The sequence below is a fragment of the Trichechus manatus genome, unplaced genomic scaffold (assembly GCF_000243295.1).
Source record: "Trichechus manatus latirostris isolate Lorelei unplaced genomic scaffold, TriManLat1.0 scaffold00016, whole genome shotgun sequence".
Taxonomy (NCBI): domain Eukaryota; kingdom Metazoa; phylum Chordata; class Mammalia; order Sirenia; family Trichechidae; genus Trichechus; species Trichechus manatus.
The window spans coordinates 19,497,108-19,514,761 of record NW_004443952.1 but is presented as its reverse complement, the minus strand read 5'-3'; the positions used below and the strand labels follow the sequence as shown (position 1 = coordinate 19,514,761).

Genomic DNA, 17,654 nt, shown 5'->3' with positions numbered 1-17,654 from the left:
GTGTCCATTCAACCAGCTCCTGACCCTCTCTGCCTTCTCATCTCACTTCCAGACAGAAGCTACCCATTTAGTCTTATGTACCTACTTGAGCTAAGAAGCACACTCTTCATGAGTATCACTTTACGTCCCATAGTCCAGTCTAATCTGACTGAAGAGTTGGCCTCAGGAGTGGTTTTAGTTCTGGTTGACAGTCCGAGGGCCATGCTCTCTGGGGTTCCTCCAGTCTCAGACTATTAAGTCTGATCTTTTCATTAGAATTTGAGTTCTGCACCCCACTTTTCTCCTGCGCCAACAGGGACTCTCTGTTGTGTTCCCCGTCAGGGCAGTCATTGGTGGTAGCCGGCCACCATCTAGTTCTGGTCTCAGGCTGTTGCAGTCTCTGGTTTATGTGGCCCTTTCTGTCTTTTGGGCTAATGCTTTCCTTGTGACTTTGGTGTTCTTCATTCTTCTTTACTCCAGGTGGGTTGGGACCAATTGATACATCTTAGATGGCTGACATCTTTGCTTTTTAACACTTTAAAAGAGGTCTTTTGCAGCAGATTTGCCCAATGCAACACATTGTTTGATTTGTTGACTACTGCTTCCATGGGTGTTGATTGTGGATCCAAGTAAAATGAAATCCTTGACAACTTCAATATTTTCTCTGTTTATTATGATGTTGCTTGTTGGTTCAGTTGTGAGGATTTTTGTTTTCTTTAGGTTGAGGTGTAATCCGTCTGAAGGGTGTAGTCTTTGATCTTCATCAGTAAGTGCTTTAAGTCCTCTTCACTTTCAGCAAGCAAGGTTGTGTTATTTGCGTATCATAGGTTGTTAATGAGTCTTCCACCAATCCTGATGCTGCATTCTTCTTCATATGGTCCAGCTTCTCGGATTATATGCTCAGTACACATGACTGAATAAGTATGGTGAAATGATACAGCCCTGACACACAGCTTCCCTGATTTGAAACCATGCCATATTCCCTTTGCCATATCCCCTTGTTCTGTTTGAATGACTGCCTCTTGGTCTATGTACATGTTCTGCATGAACACAATTAAGTATTCTGGAATTCCCATTCTTTGCAGTGTTATCCATAATTTGTTATGATCACACAGCCAAGTGCCTATGCATAGTCAATAAAACACAGGTGAAGGTCTTTCTGGTATTCTCTGCTTTCAGCCAAGATCCATCTGACATCAGCAGTGATAACCCTCATTCCATGTCCTCTTCTCAGTCTGGCTTGAATTTTGGGTAGTTCCCTGTCAGTGTACTGCTGCAACTGTTTTTGAATGATCTTCAGCAAAATTTTACTTGCGTATGAAATTAATGATATGGTTCGATAATTTCTTTTCTGCATTCCGTTGGATCACCTTTCTTTGGAATGGGCACAAACATGGATCTCTTCCAGTCGGTTGGCCAGGTAGCTATCTTCCAAATTTCTTCGCATAAAAGAATAAGCACCTCCAGCACTGCATCCGTTTATTGAAATACCTCAATTGATATTCTTTCAATTCCTGGAGCCTTGTTTTTCACCAATGCCTCAATGCAGCTTGGACTTCTTCCTTCAGTACTGTCAGTTCTTGATTGTATGCTATCTCCTGAGATGATTGAACATCGACCAATTATTTTTGGTACAGTGACTCCATATTCCTTCCATCTTCTTTTGATGCTTCCTACATCATTCAATATTTTGCTCATAGGACCCTTCAGTATTGCGAATTGAGGCTTGAATTTTTTCTTCAGTTCTTTCAGCTTGAGAATGCTGAGTGTGTTATCCTCTTTTGGTTTTCTAACTCCAGGTCTTTGTACATTTCATTATAATAGGACTGCGTTTTCTTCCCATATTCTTTGAGAGTTTCTATAACACTTTGTTCTAGAGTAGAATTGAACCAAAGGGACCTCCCTGCTTATCCCATCCTAATATGTATTTGTTGAGTGTGTATTATGGTTGCCGGCACTGCTTTTAAGCATATTTCTCGTGGAGTCAGAATTGCCTGGGTGTGGCCCTGCCACTTACCAGCAAATTTCCTTCACCTCTCTATGCTTCAGTTTCTTTGTCTATAAAGCCATAACAATTACCGCATAGGGTTGTATTGAGGATTAAATGACTCATTATATGCAAAGCATTTAGCACAGTGCCTGGTACATAGTAAATGCTCAATAAAATATAACTTTTATTATTGTTGCAGATAAAAAAATTGAATGGTCTGGTAACTTGTGCTTTCTCTTCCTGTACATTTTCTCTCTATTTTTAGGAAAAAAAACTGACTTCCTCCTTGGAATCCAGGCCATATGTGTTTATCTATGTCTGTCTCTGGTTTGCCTGTCATAATTAACTGATGTCATGACCAAATCATTCCAGAACGTCAAGTATTTAACATCTACCCATTGCCCCACATACAAACAGAATTCATATGAATGACAGCCAGTTCCACCTAGTGGTGAGAATTCTGATCTTTTAAAATGTCTCTCCTCAGCTTAAAATTCTTTAAAGGTTCCTACTGTTTTTGAGATACAGATGCTATCTAGCACAGTGATCATACCTCTGTTTTTCTCTTTCCAGTCCTTATAGCTCGTTATCTACCTTGTGCTTTATGCTTCTGTAATATTGAACTATTTAAAGTACCTAAATTCCTAGAATGTCGTGGTTTCCCAACTCTGGAACTTTGCACATGCTGTTTCTTCTACTTGGGATGCCTGTTACCCTCCAGCCAACCTCTCCTGCCTGCCTACCTGTCTACACACACACACACACACACACACACACACACACACACACACACACACACACACACTCTCTCTCTCACAGAGGGTTAGGTGTCTTCTCTGTTCCCATAGCGCCCAATGTGCATTTCTTTATCAGAGTACACACCACACTGCATTGCCAGTTTATCCATGTCTCCCCTGCCCCCGCCACTAGATAGCTGATAGGATCAGAATTTGCTCTTTTTAGCTATATCCAGAAGCTAGCCCAAAGCCTGGCTCATAATAGTATCCAATAAATCAATCACTGAATGATGCACAATATCCTTGGGTAAGTTTTCAGTTGAATTAGGTCATATTGGGTTTATGTTTTTGAGATTTGACTTGGTTATATTCCAAAAGAATGAATGTGAAGAATGTACCAGGCTAGCAGACTCATGAAGGGAAGTTTGCTAGTAGCTAAAACCGCCTGGACTGTCAGAAACTGCAAGGTGCCCGAGACTGCAGGACTGCTGAGTGATTTGCAACCATGTTTGTACCAATTCTTGGTTGGACTACAAAGCAGAAAGAGTCACTGAAGCACTAGGTATGTGAGACTCAGAAGCTGCAATGTTGAGTGAAGTGCACCAATGCAGGTGTTGTGACCACATCAGCTTTCCTCTTTGTTCCGTGGAGCTGGGGCCCAGGCTGAGGCATGGGTAGGAGGCAATAAGGCCAAAAGGCTAAAAGGAGATTAGAGAAACAAGAGGAAGCTGTAAGGCAATGATCAGAATCCTGACAGTATAGTTACGGTGGTTCTGGAATTGCACTGCCAGACTACTCATCTCTTGTACTACTCTTCGTAGTTGTATAACCTTGGGCAAGTTAGATAATTTCTCTGACCCTCGGTTTTTTCATTTGTAAACTAGAGGTAATAATAGTGCCTATCTTGTGAGGTTGTTGGGAAGATTAAATGAGATCATGGTTTACAGTAAGTGTTGAATAAATGTTAGCTTTTATATTGCTTATTTACAGGTTGTGAAAAAGTCAGATTGTGAGAAGGTCCCTGGGGTTAGAGACCATACCCATCTTGTTCACTGTTATGTGTCCGGCACTTGACACATAAATAGAAGATGCGTGGCAAGTGTTTGTTGAATTACTAAATGAGGGTGGTCAGGGCAGAGGTTTTCAGAAATCTCTTAATATTATGGCTTTTCCTAGATTCTTGTCCACAGATTAAGCCATTTCAGTCCTACGTCTTGATGCCTAGGCTCTGAGTTTTCTCAGTGTATCTTGTGCCACTTCTTTGGACTGTAACAAGGAAATAAGCATCAATCATAGCATCAGTGGGTCTCCTGTTAGAAAGGAACTGGTACCATATCAATATTTGAATCCCCAGAGACAATGCCAGCAGTACATCCAAAGTGAAGTTTCTATCTGAACATTTATTCCACAGTCATAGAAACTGGAGATGGAAAAGACCTGAGGACATTTAGTCCATCTGCGCGGTTGGACAAGAAAAGTGGCTGGAGCAAAACAGCCCGATCACTTCGTGCTCACAAGACAGCATTTCAGTTCTTCTGGACTGGAGCAATTGCAAACACGTTAAAGTGAAGACACAATGCAAACATTCTTCACAAACTTTAAGGAAATACCTATAAGTAAGTTATATTCATAAAACAATTAGTAACTTAAAAAATAGTGAAGGAATACAGGATTACACGGATGGTTTAGGTGGGTGAAGAAAGGAATATAGTAACTAAACAGATAGCAAAGTGGTTTTGATGACCAGAAAGCAGTTGCTTCTGAAGGAGGGATAGGTTTGATTATCAAAAGTATGAGTTGGGAGAAAGGCTCTAAAGTAGTTTCTTTCCCCTTCATTTTTTATCACACCAAGGAAGTGCTTAACTTGCTCCAAGACACTAACAGACCCAGCACCAGCACTGAGAAATCTTATCCAGTTGCTAAAGCTCTGTTCTGCTTGGCAGTTGCTCTGCTTACCACTTCTCTGGTTAGAATGGAAGCAGCAGCTCCTGCATAGGGTTTTTGCAACAGCAAGATCCACGAAGAAGGGTGAGTCACTCACTGAGTAGGTCCCTGTGGCTGCCTCACTTATCTGTTCTAGTGATTCTTCCAACTTGTCTTTAATTGTGGGAGGAATCCCCTTTCTCTTCTACTTTGAGGTATACACACCCTGAGGTCATTATCATTATTTACATGAACCAAGTAGCCATATCTGTTTCAACTCACCCAATTTATCGCATGCCTCCTGGGCCAGGAATTCCCCCTTGGGGTATGTGACACAGTCACGTTGTCATGTTCCAGGTCTTCGAGCACCAGAGCTTGGAAAAGAATTGAGGCCTTTCTGATCTCATGAAATAGTCCACAAGAAGAGGCAAGGTAGCATCCCTTCTCTTTCTTTACCAAATACCACCCTCCACCTCACTGATCTTTGTGTTTTTTTGAGCCTGAGGGGAGTTGAGAGAACAGAGGTGAAGCAGAACAGAAAGGAGGTTTTCAAAGGACCCACAGTTTCAGGAATTCTTTTTACAAAACACAACACACTGTTTCACAAGTTGCAAAACACTGTTCAATTACTACCGATAACCATGGCTATTTAACATGAAGACGGCTTGATTTCACCACAAGCAATCATGGTTTGTTCTTTACCCAGAACATGAAGGCATTTCAAGCAATGTTGAAGGCAGTATGCCTGCTTTCAGCCCCTGCTGCTTTTTGCTGCACCTTGGCCACAATTTTGGCCAGGAGACTCGAGGAAACGTGCACTAATCATCTGCTTTGTGGAAGGGCAGGGCGGTCTGGCACATGATCACCACTGCTCAGAATGCCTCAGTAGAGAAGCTTAAGATAAACCCAATATACAAAAATCCAAACTTACAAAACAGATACATTAAGGGATAATTAATTGCATTACAAAAGGATTCTTTACAAAAGAATTCACCTCTGGGTTCCCTTAAATAGCCAGCTTCTCAAGTACAGTCAGAATATGATTTGATTTATAAAAATGTCCATATACAACTTCTCAGGAGCATGGCTGTTAAGTGAATCAAGGTACACCTGTACATCAGCCTTCCGGTTCAGGGCTACGAAGAGCATGGTGGCAGAATCTCTGCAGCATCCTTAGCGGTTGCAAATGGGTGGGGATGGCTAAGGGGCATAATCTTCCAAAGGCAGTTGCAAAACTATTTCTGGGCCTGGGGTGAGATAAGGTATTCAAAGGAGAGTTTCTGTTTCCAGGGCTAACCTGTTCCCTCACTGACCTGTTTCGTTTGCGAGGCTGATGAAATGTAACTTTAGAACCCTTCCACTTCTCTTATTGGTACCTCTGCCCAGCTCCACCTCCGGGTTTTCACAGATGATTAATTAATTATTCCCTGTAGGAATAGGTAGCTCTTGGTGAAAATGCAGGCATTGTATCCAGGGATGGTGGTGGCTGTGTGCCACGGAGTTGATTCTGACTCATAGCAACCCCATGTGACAGAGTAGCACTGCCCCCATAGGGTTTCCTAGGCTGTAATCTTTATGGGAGCAGATAGCCAGGTCTTTTCTCCCATGGAGCAGCTGGTGGGTTTGAACCTATGGCTCTTCGGTTAGCAGCCGAGCTCTTAACAATTGTGTCACCAGGTAGGGGGAGAAGTCTTGTGATTCAGGAGCCTTTCCAACTATCTTCAGCTGTTAGAGAGCACAGTGCCTGGCACAGCACTGAACTCATTGTAGGCGATCGAATTGATTGGGGTGGACCAATGAGTACTGAAAAGATAAAGCAAGTAACTGATGAACAGTGAAGTCTAGTCCTAAATGTTACCCGGGGGTGGGGGTAGCAGGATGGAAGATGAATTAGCAGGTGTGTGCTTAAGTATAAAAAAAAAAGTTTTCAAAAAGGTTCTCCTTACTTCTCCCTATGCCTCAGGCAGCCAAACTTCCAGAACAGAGTTTCTCAAAGAGTAACTTTTGAACCATATGTGGCAGTCATCTGGGGGTGTTGGTTATGAGTAGATTTCTGAGCCCACCTCCAGGATGCCCCCCCTCCCCAATAATCCCTGGGGAGGGGCCTGGCAATCAGTATTTTAATGAGTTCCCTAGGTGATTCTTACCTACACTAACATTCAGGACTCAAGTTCTGGAGTTCTCACATTCCTTTTCCTCTTAGCAGTTGTGCAGTGGGGAAGGGACACCTCAGCAGGGGGTTAGCCGGGGGTTACTTATATCAAACTTTTAGGGGCTTAGATGGGGCCTGGAGGATAATCAGAGGGACTGAAACCTATTCATAGGTCCCCAGAGATGAGTGGGTGTGAGGATGGGAGATTGGTAATTATCAATTCAGATATGAAAAGCACAGGACAGATTCCTGAATGTTGAAGCCTGTGATGTTCAGACTCGAGGTTTACTTCTGGGACCTTACAGCTAAGAGATAGGTGAGTGCTGATCTGAACACAGCCTGGTATATGGCTTGTAGAACATTTTCCCTTAACCCGCAGTGTCAGCTCACATACCCCGGTATAAGCAATACCCCCCCAGAAAAAAATCTGTTGCTGTTGGGTCAATTTTGACTCATAGAAACCCTATAGGACAGAGTAGAACTGCCCCATAGGGTTTCCAAGGCTGTAATCTTTACAGAAATAGACTGCCATATCTTTCTCCTGCAGAGCAGCTGGTGGGTTCTAACTTCCTACCTTTTGGTCAGCAGCCGAGTGCTTAACCACTGCGCCACCAGTGCTCCATTGTTATAAGCAATAAACACTATTTCAGTTTCACGCTAACACCAAATCTTTGCTTTGCTTTTCTCTCTCTTTTATTTTCCTTTATAGAAGGCACACACTGTAGTGGAGATGCTTAGTTAGATTAGAAGGATATTTCTATTCATTCCTTAGCCAAATTGCCTCTCTGGTGCAGAGCTTTTGTTCTAAAAGCGTGGTGTACATTTAATGGCTCTCCTGCCTGCCTGTGTTCCCACTTACTACATCCTTGTCCCCTTTCATACTGGCATGTAAACATATTCCTACTAAATGTTGGTTGGGATGGGGTTAGGGACACCGGTATCTTACCAAAACATGGCTCAGGCTCCTGTGATACTAATGCGTTCAGTTAATTTTATAAGTACCCACCCCTCTATTCTAAGTTTCTCTAGCTCTTACCCTGCTCCCTCGGGAAGTTGTATCAAAAGCTACAACCCTGGATAATCCTGTTGTATGCTAAGAGTAAAACCACCAACCCAGTAAGACACAGGTAGGAATGACAATTTTATCTCTTGTTGATCGTGCAGAGAAAGGGCTAAAAACCAGAAATATTACTGTGGCACCTGGTGAAAAGGTTAACAGGAGCTGGGGCTGTCTGGTTATTCAGGTCCCTTACCCCTGACTGATTTGAGATTCCTGCTCTGAAAAAGACTCTCAGCCTGGAGGCCTGGGGAGTGAGCTTGGGAAGAGTTGGTGCTGCTTTCTAGGCCAGGGAGAGCAGACTTGACCTCTGAGAAGACCTAGACCTCAGCTTCCCACACCTTTGTCAGTAGTTACAAAAGAGCATTACAAAGTGTCTCAAGGGCTCAGAGGAATGGCAGGAACTGAGAAAGGGGAGCTCGTGACCACCTAGGACTCACAAGTCCGGTTTGTCCTTTGATACTCTTCCAGCTCTGTCTTCCTGCTCACAGCCAGCTGCAGCTCCTGGCGGATCACCTGGATCTGCTTCTCGAGCTCTGAGAGTTCCTGCATCACTGAGTTCCGAGCTATGTTGAGGGAATCTGCTTTCCCATTGGTGGTCAGGGAGGCGGGCAGCTCTCTTCTCCTAGGAGGGAGAGGGATGTCCTGGTGGGTCCGGAGGCCCACCTGGTTTTGGCCTCCTTCATCATTAAAGATGTATTTGCACCGGTTGTCATGACTCGGGTTGGAAGTATTCCACACGGCAAGCTGATGGGGTCCCACACCAGACCTAGGAAACAGAGATATTTTAGATTTAGCTTCCATTCTGCAGCTCTCGAAGTGCTGTTTGCCATCTGTTAGCCATTTTCTGTGTGAAAAATGTGGAGCTGGTATGCACTTCAAGAGATGAAGTAACAAAGTCCTGGAAAGATTGCCTGCTAGAGTGCCATGAGGCCAATAGGAGCTAATAAAATTCTTTTCAACTGAAGTTCAAGGTCTTAACAAGCCTTATGCCGCTCTGAAGCTGGAATGCATTATCTGAAGGGCTGGTGGAACAACTATGACACGTTCTTTTGTGATGAACCTTTTTATTCCCTTCTGTCAAGTGAAGCTCAGAAGGCAGCACTGCCTTGAGACATTCTATGGCCATAAAGATGGTGCTTTAGTAAAAATGAAAATCTGTTTATTCAGTTGTTAGACTGTAAGCATGAGCCTGCTGATAGATCTTATAATATGGCTCCTGCTTGGTCCCACAGGACCACCCTGATATTTGCTACTTGATTTAAGGGAGAATAAAAGCATGCAGGTAGCAGGTTTCAAAGAAGTTTTCCATTATAGAGATGACTTTATGTGGGTTGAAAATGACAGGTCAGGTCTGAAGCTTAGAAAAGAATCTCAGGGGAGCCCTCAAGTTCTTGCTGGGATAACAAAAGTCAAGTAGAAACTGATTTGCAATCCTCTTTCAGGCTTGCATCCTACCACCTACTACCGTCACAGGGACAGACAAACTCTAGTTGCTAGCATCACAAGTGCTCTGACTACTGATGTACAGCCCTGGCCACTTATGAATGCAAAGTGACAGATGCTGCATGTCAGACTTAGTGTCTCCTTTGAAGGTGTGTGTTATACTGTTGACCTCAATTATATTTAACTTAGGAGTCCTTGGGTGGTACAAAGCGCTTGACTACTAGCCGAAACGTTGGCAGTTCAAACCCACCCAGAGGCTCCTTAGAAGACAGGCCTGGCAATATGCTCCCCAAAAGGTCACAGCCTTGAAAACCCTATGGAGCAGTTCTATTCTGTACATATGGGCCCACTATGAGTCAAAATCGACTTGAAACTAACAACAGCATGTTTAAGTTGTGATACGTATTAAGCCTTCCGCAGTCTTAGAATGATTCTTCTCTGTATAATATGACCAGGGAGTGAGCTGATTTAACACTAAAAATGAACAAGCTCTCACAGAGCAATCAGATAACACTGAGGTTCAGTACTTCACTGGACCATTTATAGGAGAGAGAACAGTGGTGGGACCCCAAACACTCATTGTGTTTGAAAAGTTGCAGGTGTTGGGTTGCATGGAGGTGGGCTCAGGAAATAGGGGCTCGAGATAAGCCAGGAGGGCATGTTCTGCCTTCAAAAAACCAAAACCTGTTGCCATCGAGTTGATTCCGACTCATAGCGACCTTATAGGACAGGGTAGAACTGCCCCAAAGGGTTTCCAAGGAGTGCTGGTGGATTTGAACTACCAACTTTTTTGATTAGCAGCTGAACACTTAACCACTGAGCCACCAGGGCCCCTGTTCTGCCTTAGCTCCTTCCTAAAATATGAGATTCAAGAAGGGGATCTACCAAGAAAAGTGGGTAAGTGGAGTGAAAAGACACATTTGCTTCCCAATTTAGGTGAGAGATGTGAATGTGAATCACATCACAGCTGGGATGGTATCATTGGGCTCCCTGTTTCTATTATAGCTGGAAAGCAAACGTTTTCACATTATGAGCTGATGTCTTTGCTGCTGTAATGTCTTCTTGTGTTACTCTAGTTTAAAATTTACGTTAAAAATAATTGTAGAAAAATTATCCGTATGATGACATGGAACAGCTGTGACCTGATTAGCCTGCATCTTGTCACTGACAGAGTCGCAGTATGACAGAGGAGTATCATAGACTGAGAGGAAGAGGGGGCGGTGGGCTCACTGAGTGGAAAGAGACTTGAAGCGATAATGGAAATGATTCTGACGTGCTAGATACAAACTGGAGAGAAGGGGAGTACAGCAGTCCCAGAGGAGATAAAAACAGTGAAAACAAATCATGTTTTACACCCCCTTTATCCCCTCTGTTAGGAATAACTGGTGTGAGTGTCAGATTTTAAAATTGCCCAGAAAACTGAGCTTTGAGCTGAAGCTATAACATAGATGATAGAGTTGCTTGGAGGTGATGCCCCAAACCTAGACCTCCGGGTATATGAAAGAACCAGGAGGATGCCTCAGGCAGCATCCAGTAGAGGCCAGTAAGGAACCAGACCCAAATGCTTCTGACATCTTCAGCCACCATGAATGAGGCAACAGTCATCCACAGACTCACAGTGAAGGCATGGAGGTGCGATTTTCATGTCATCCACGGACTTAATGCTTGTTACTTCCTATTAATGAGATGTTCTTTTGTGGGGACTTGGTAGTAACAGTGCTAGGAAATGGATGAGGCAGAACATGTATGTTGCATATTTCAAATATTCCTGGGGGTGCTGGAAAGGGGTGGGGAGTGGAAACACGCCAACAAAGGCAATATCACATGAAATTAATTGCCTGTAGTATTCATGAATTGAGTCTTACATATATTTTGCACATAATAATAATGGTTAACATTTATTAAGGATTTGCTTTGTTTTCAGGGCTTTACATGTATTATCTCATTTAATCCTAAGAAAAACTACATGAAGTAGGTACTGCTCTTTTCTCAGTTTTACAAATGAGGAAACTGAGGCCCCACCCATTGCTGTAGAGTCGATTCCAATTCACAACAACTTTATAGGACAGAGTAGAACTGCCCCATAGGGTTTCCAAGGCTGTAATCTTTACGGAGGCAGACTGCCACATCTTTCTCTGCGGAGCAGCTGGTGGGTTCAAACTGCTGACTTTTCGGTTAGCAGCTGAGTGCTTAACTGCTATGCCACCAGGGCTCCTTAACCGAGGCACAGAGAGGTTAAATAAGTAGCTTGTCACATGTATTATAAGTGTCTGAGGTAGGATTTGACTCCAGGGTGCTGCACTAGAGTCCATGCTCACACTTTTAACCATGACAACATGTTGCCTATATTGCATTTCATTCTCCATGTATGTATATATATTTGTTTATTGTATCCGCTCTATTTCTACCTGAAACTACATGTGTTTATACTGATTTTGTTTATCAACAACCTGGTCCTGACTGGAGCTGAATTATTTATACATAATTTCCCCTTTGAGCATGGAGTCTCAGCTACATCTCTAAACTTTTATTTTAGCAAATAGAAAGACACGCGGCGTTGGCCTCTTCTTACCTCTTTTCCACATGCTTAGTCTTGAAGCACCGCTGCTTTTCCTCTACAAAGGATGTGTTTAGTGCTCTATGTAATCTCTGGAGGAAAGAACAGATTCACAGGTGGAAATCATTAGAAACACACTTGGGTCAGGCAACAAACTATCGCCTGAGACTTAACTGTCTATCTGGTCACTACAAACCTTGGCCTCTTTACACAAACTTCCAGGGATGCCCAAAATTGATTAACATTCAGTCCCAAATCTCAAAAGAACAAGAAATCTAATTACACGTTATTTGACCTGAGGGGAAAAAGTTATTTGATACCCTAGAAATGCTCTGGGTTGTAAAAAGGTATATGATATAAAGAAGAGATATCATAAGTAATATATAGCAAAAGGCTTTTTACAATTGCTAGAAGTGAGTCAAGAACTTAAGTCCGAACTTCTTCGCAGTCAAAACAAAGAAGGGAAAACCCTGAGGGTTAAACTAATCATATTAATATACAGTGGAAGAGATTAGTAGTCTGCAAAGTTTTAGGAGACAAAATACTTTCAGGAGACAAAATACTTCTTGGGCTGAAAGTAGGAAGACCAAGATTCTACTGTAACCAAATCAATAATAGTAACCTATCTACAAAAAAAAAGTACTGTTTTAACAGAAAGGTCCCTAGGGTGGCACAAACGGTTTGCACTTGGCTCTTAACCTAAAGGTTGCTGATTTAAACCCATCTCGTGGCACCGTGGAAGAAAGGCCTGGTGATCTGCTTCCGTAAAGATTACAGCCAAGAAAACGCTATGGGCAGTTCTACTCTATGATGTATTGGGTCACCATGAGTCAGAATCAGCTTGACAGCAATGGGTTTGGTTTTTCGGTTTGTGTTAACAGAAGTTGGAGGTCAGCATGAGAATAGATGGATGGGGCAAAAGGGGCAGAACTGGCACCTCACTGCTGGGAGGGCAGGAGGGATCCTGTCACTGGGAGGGTAGGATGGCTCACCCAGCTTCACCGTGGTCAGGTCAAACATCCTTAAGACAACTCCCTGCTCCCTTTGCTAGAGTCCTCCCAAGACTGTATTTTGGCTCTCCATATCAATTTCCTTCAGGGAGAAATGTGCAAATAAGGCACTTGAATGTTCTGCTAGACAAATTTAGTCCTCCCCATAAACCAGTGTGTGTTGAGTGTCTGGATTACGCTAAAGAACTGTGATCCTATGAGGGTAGGCCTTGGCACAGTGGAATTTGAACCCATGGACCAAGGAAAAATAACAGGGAAAGGTGGGTTCACCCTAAAAGGGAACAGGGACTTTGAGGCCTTCAAGCTCATTGAACCTGTTGCTGTTGAGTTGATTCCAATTCCCAGTGATCACATAAGATAGAGTAAAACTGCCCCTTAGTGTTTCCAAGGCTGTAATCTTTATGGAAGCAGATCGCCACATCTTTCTCCTGCAGAGTGGCTGGTGGGTTCAAACTGCCAACCTTTCAGTTAGCAGCCACATGCTTAACCAATTGCCACCAGGACTCCTTTCAAGCTCATTTAAAGGGTTTCAGTGCTGGCAAGAAAAGAATCTGTGGGAAACAAATCTTTCACATCATCTCTTCAAATTGTCGCTATTGAGTGGAACCAAGTTAAAAAAAATTTCTATTGCTTCTGTTATGGCAACAGTGAAGGGTTATATAAAAGGAAGAGGCCCTGGGGTAGCTTAATTTCAGGGGAAAGTGAATTAATGGGATACAAGGAATTCTACCTTCTGTAATGAGTGTGTCTGCATCATCCTCATTCTCTTGGTAACTTGTCATTCATAAGTCTGACCTAGGGCTTAGAAATGGTATCCTCCCGTTACTGGGAATTCTGAAGTATAAGAACATTGAGCAAGACCCCTGTGGCACTCACCTGGCTGGTGTGGAGCCAGTATTTCAGCTTGGATTTATTTTTGATTCGTGGTAGCAGCAGCCTGTACACTATGTGCTCACCAATGGTCGTCAAGATGGACAAACCGAATCCAATGCACAGCAGCACGAAGAGTCCAGAGAAGTGTTTGATGCCCATTTGCAAAGTCTGTGGCAGAACATGAAAAGGAAAGGCCATGAATGTAATGCTCCACCTGGCTCCACGCTTGTTCACTCTGAGAGTCTTTGTTTCTGGGCCTAAGGAAGCTGGAGACGATTGGTTCCCTCCCTGTGGGCTCTGCAGACTTCACTATGCTGCACTGTGAAAGGAATTCAGCCTGTGTTGGACTGAGGACTGCTGCAGAGCACACTCCCTGGGTCCCTATTCACATATTAGTCCCACTGTATGAATGTTCCCTGGAGTTGTGTGGAGGTCTTGGACCTGGACCATGCCACATTCTCTTCCTTGAGAGAGAAATTTTAATATATTAAAGCACTGAATAGTCATTAATGGAACGCTCTTCCCTCATGGACATGGAATCAATTGGGTTAGGAGGAAAAGATGATGAGTTCAATAATTTTGGAGTTTAGAGCTGGTAGAAGGAGCCCTGGTGATGCAGTGGTAAAAGCAATCGACTGCTAACCGAAAGGCCGGAGGTTCAAAACCATCAGCGGCTCCGCGGGAGAAAGATGTGGCAGTCTGCTTCCATAGAGATTTACAGCCTTGGTAACCCCATGGGGTCCTATGAGTCAGAATCAACTTGAGGCAGTGTGTTAGAACTGGTAGGGAACATGGAGATCATCTAGTCCAGCCTCCTTATTTTATAGATAAGGAACCTGGAACCAGAGAGATTAAGTAAATTCAGCCTGGTTATAAATTTAGGTAGCTGTACAGGAGAAAGAGATGGAACCTAATAATATTTACTGATTGCTTACTTTTTGCCAGGCATTTTGCACTGAGGTAGGTATTATAAATTCCATGGTTAAATGGTTAATGTGCTTGGCTGCTAACTGAAAGGTTGAAGGTTGGAGTCCAACCAGACGCACCTCAGAAGAAAGGCCTGGCAATCTACTCGTGAAAAGAAATCAGTCATTGAAAACACCATGGAGCACAGTTCTACTCTGATACACATGGGATCATCGTGAGTTGGAGTTGACTTGATGGCAATTGATTACTGATTATAGTTGAGGAAACTGAAGTTCCGGCAGCTTTTATGTGACAAAGTTAGTCTATAAATCCATGTCTGTTTAGCTCCTAAGCCTACCCTCTTTCTGCTATACGATAAAACAACAGCGGTTACAGCAACAACAATAGTTACAATAACTACATGTGGCTGGCATTTTGCTAAGTGATTTACATATGTTATCTAAAGAAATCCTTACATCTATCTATTCTGTGAAATAGGTATTATTCAGTCACTGACATTTATCCTGCAGAAGGAAGACATTTGATATATTGTCTACTATGTGCCAGGCATGCTTCTGAGTGGAGATAAAACCCATTGCCATTGAGTCGATTCTGACTCATAACGACCCTACAGGACAGGGTGTCCAAGGAGCAGCTGGTGGATTTGAACTGCCGACCTTTTGGTTAGCAGCCAAGAACTTAACCATTGTGCCACCAGGGCTCCAAGTGGAGATAGGAGGGAGTTATGTCCCTGCCTTTAAGCAGCTTGAGTCTAGGGAGGAAGCAAACATATGATATAATTGAGCCATACTTTCCTGAATTTTGTGAAGAAGCTGGCTCATGAGATAAGATTTGAAGTAAGAGAGATAGAATGGGGAGGTTGGAGCGGAAGTGAACACTCAAGGCTGAGGGCAGCATGAACAAAGGAGAAAAGACGTGACTTTCCTGCACAGTGGTGTAGGGGTTGTGAAATAGACTGCTGTGGCTTAGGAGTAGGGTATGAGGCATGTGTAGGAAGGGGAAACAAGGCCACACTATGGAAATCCTTGAATGCCAAAGCCAAGGAACTTGGGTGTTATCCCTTTGATGAAGGCTTTTGGTCATCATCACCATCACCATCAACAATTACTTAGCACTTAATGTGGGTGAGGCACAGTTCTAAGTATTTCCTCAGTGTAGCAACTGACTGAATTGTGCTCCTCCTCCCCCAAATATGGGCTGGAATCCTAATCCCTATACCGGTGGATGTAATACCGATTGGGAATAGGGTTTTGTTATGTTAATGAAGCCATATCAGTGTAGGATGTGTCTTAAACCAAATCACTTCTGAATTATAAATAGAGGAGATTAGACACAGGAGCAAGCACAAATGGGGGAAGATAGATGCCATCTAAAGATCACCAAGGAACTGAGGAACACTGAGGCTACAGAAGCTGAAAGAGACAAGAACCTTCCCTCATAGCTAACCGAGAGAGAGCCTTCCCCTAGAGGCGATGCCCTGAATTCAGACTTCTAGCCTCCCGAACTATGAGAAAATACATTTCAGTTCTTCAAAGCCATCCATTTATGGTGTTTCTATTACAACGGCACTGGATAACTAAGACATTGCTTAATCTTCATAATGACCTTTGAGATAGGTACTGTTACTATCTCCATTTTATAGATAAGGAAATTTAGGAACAAAGAAGCTAAGTAACTTGTTCAAGGTCTCACAGCTAGTAAGGATTAGGGCTGGGATTCATACCCAGGCAGTCTGGCTCCAGAGCCCCCACTCTTAACCGCCTCCTTTGACTGATGTGAATGATCCTCCCATCCTCCTTAAGGCATCTTCTTAAGGCGAATCATCCCCCCTCTATCCATCCCAATCCTGGAGAAACAGTCAGCCAGGCGTGGCTCAGGCAATGGATGCCTGGAAGGTGGATCTGAGGGCAAGGCTCAGGGGCAAAACTCGGAGATTTCAGGCTTTGGTGGAACTGGGCCATGGATTCTCTTTCCTCCATGACAGTATTCAGTCAGTGGCCATGGACCAAAGACCAGTGCTGGGACCCTTGGAGACGAAAAGACAAGAACTGAACAGGTGCTCGGAGCATACACCAGCTCTAGGAGACTGAGTCACAGGCAGGAAAACTGGGCAGAGGGCCTGAGAATGCAGGAAGAGGCCCAGCCCCTGGGAACAAGGAATGCTGGTCTAGGAAAGGGTTTGGTGGGGAGGTGCATTGGGCCCTAGGGACAATACAGGTATGAGGGCTTTTCCTGTATGAGTGGTGACCAATTGTATAACCTTGGCCTCCAGAAAGTACAGACAAATGTGTTTGAAAATAGCTCTTGGCCTGGACCTGTGGTGATGTGTATAGGCTATGGCTATTGTAGAATTCAATGACTTACTGTATTATTGCTGTGAATTAAGATCAAACTAGAGAAATCCATTCTGGACTTTAACATTATCAAACATTCAGTGAAACTGTAACCAGATGGGCACTGCTTTCTTGTAAGGCATTGCCAAGCTGAGAAAGGAAAATGTAACTTACAGTGAGTCATCTTGCCTTAAAACACATGGCTTTCCCGTTTTATTGTGCATAACAATGATTAGTCTCATTTTCCTCTTATAACCCTGATAACAAATAGGCTGTATTCCATTTATAATATAGATACCTTTCCATAATATTACTTTGTTTCTACCCACACACTAACAGACTCATGAAAGTAGTTACTGTTTCTTTATTGGACATCTAATATGTGCTCATGCACACGCATAGATAATCTTACAGTAAACCCTGGAAGCTAAATATTATTACCGCCATTTCACATTTGAGGAAACTGAGTCCCACAGAGATTAATTTCCTTACTTGAGATTATGTGAGCTAACAAGTGAGGGAGCCAGGATCTGGACCCAGAAACGCCTGATGAAAAAGCTGGTACTACTTCCGGCAAGATGGCGCTCTAGGCAGAAACACCACGCCGTCCCTCCACAACAAAGATCCGAAAAACTAAGCCAAACAGAGAATCAACAATCCTGAAACCCTA

General features: G+C 43.3%; 1 protein-coding gene across 1 annotated transcript in view; it reads right to left on the bottom strand.

Moving 5' to 3' along the window:
- Window positions 1-7,912: 7,912 nt before the first annotated feature.
- GRIN3A (glutamate ionotropic receptor NMDA type subunit 3A) overlaps window positions 7,913-17,654 on the bottom strand; it is a 195,724-nt gene continuing 185,982 nt past the window's right edge. Inside the window, exons 7-9 of the mRNA XM_004372208.2 lie at window positions 13,728-13,892; window positions 11,857-11,933; window positions 7,913-8,607 (exon numbers count right to left, since the gene is read on the bottom strand). Of these exons, the coding sequence (XP_004372265.1) occupies window positions 8,268-8,607; window positions 11,857-11,933; window positions 13,728-13,892 (582 nt within the window). The 3' untranslated portion in view covers window positions 7,913-8,267. The remainder of the gene's footprint in view (window positions 8,608-11,856; window positions 11,934-13,727; window positions 13,893-17,654) is intronic.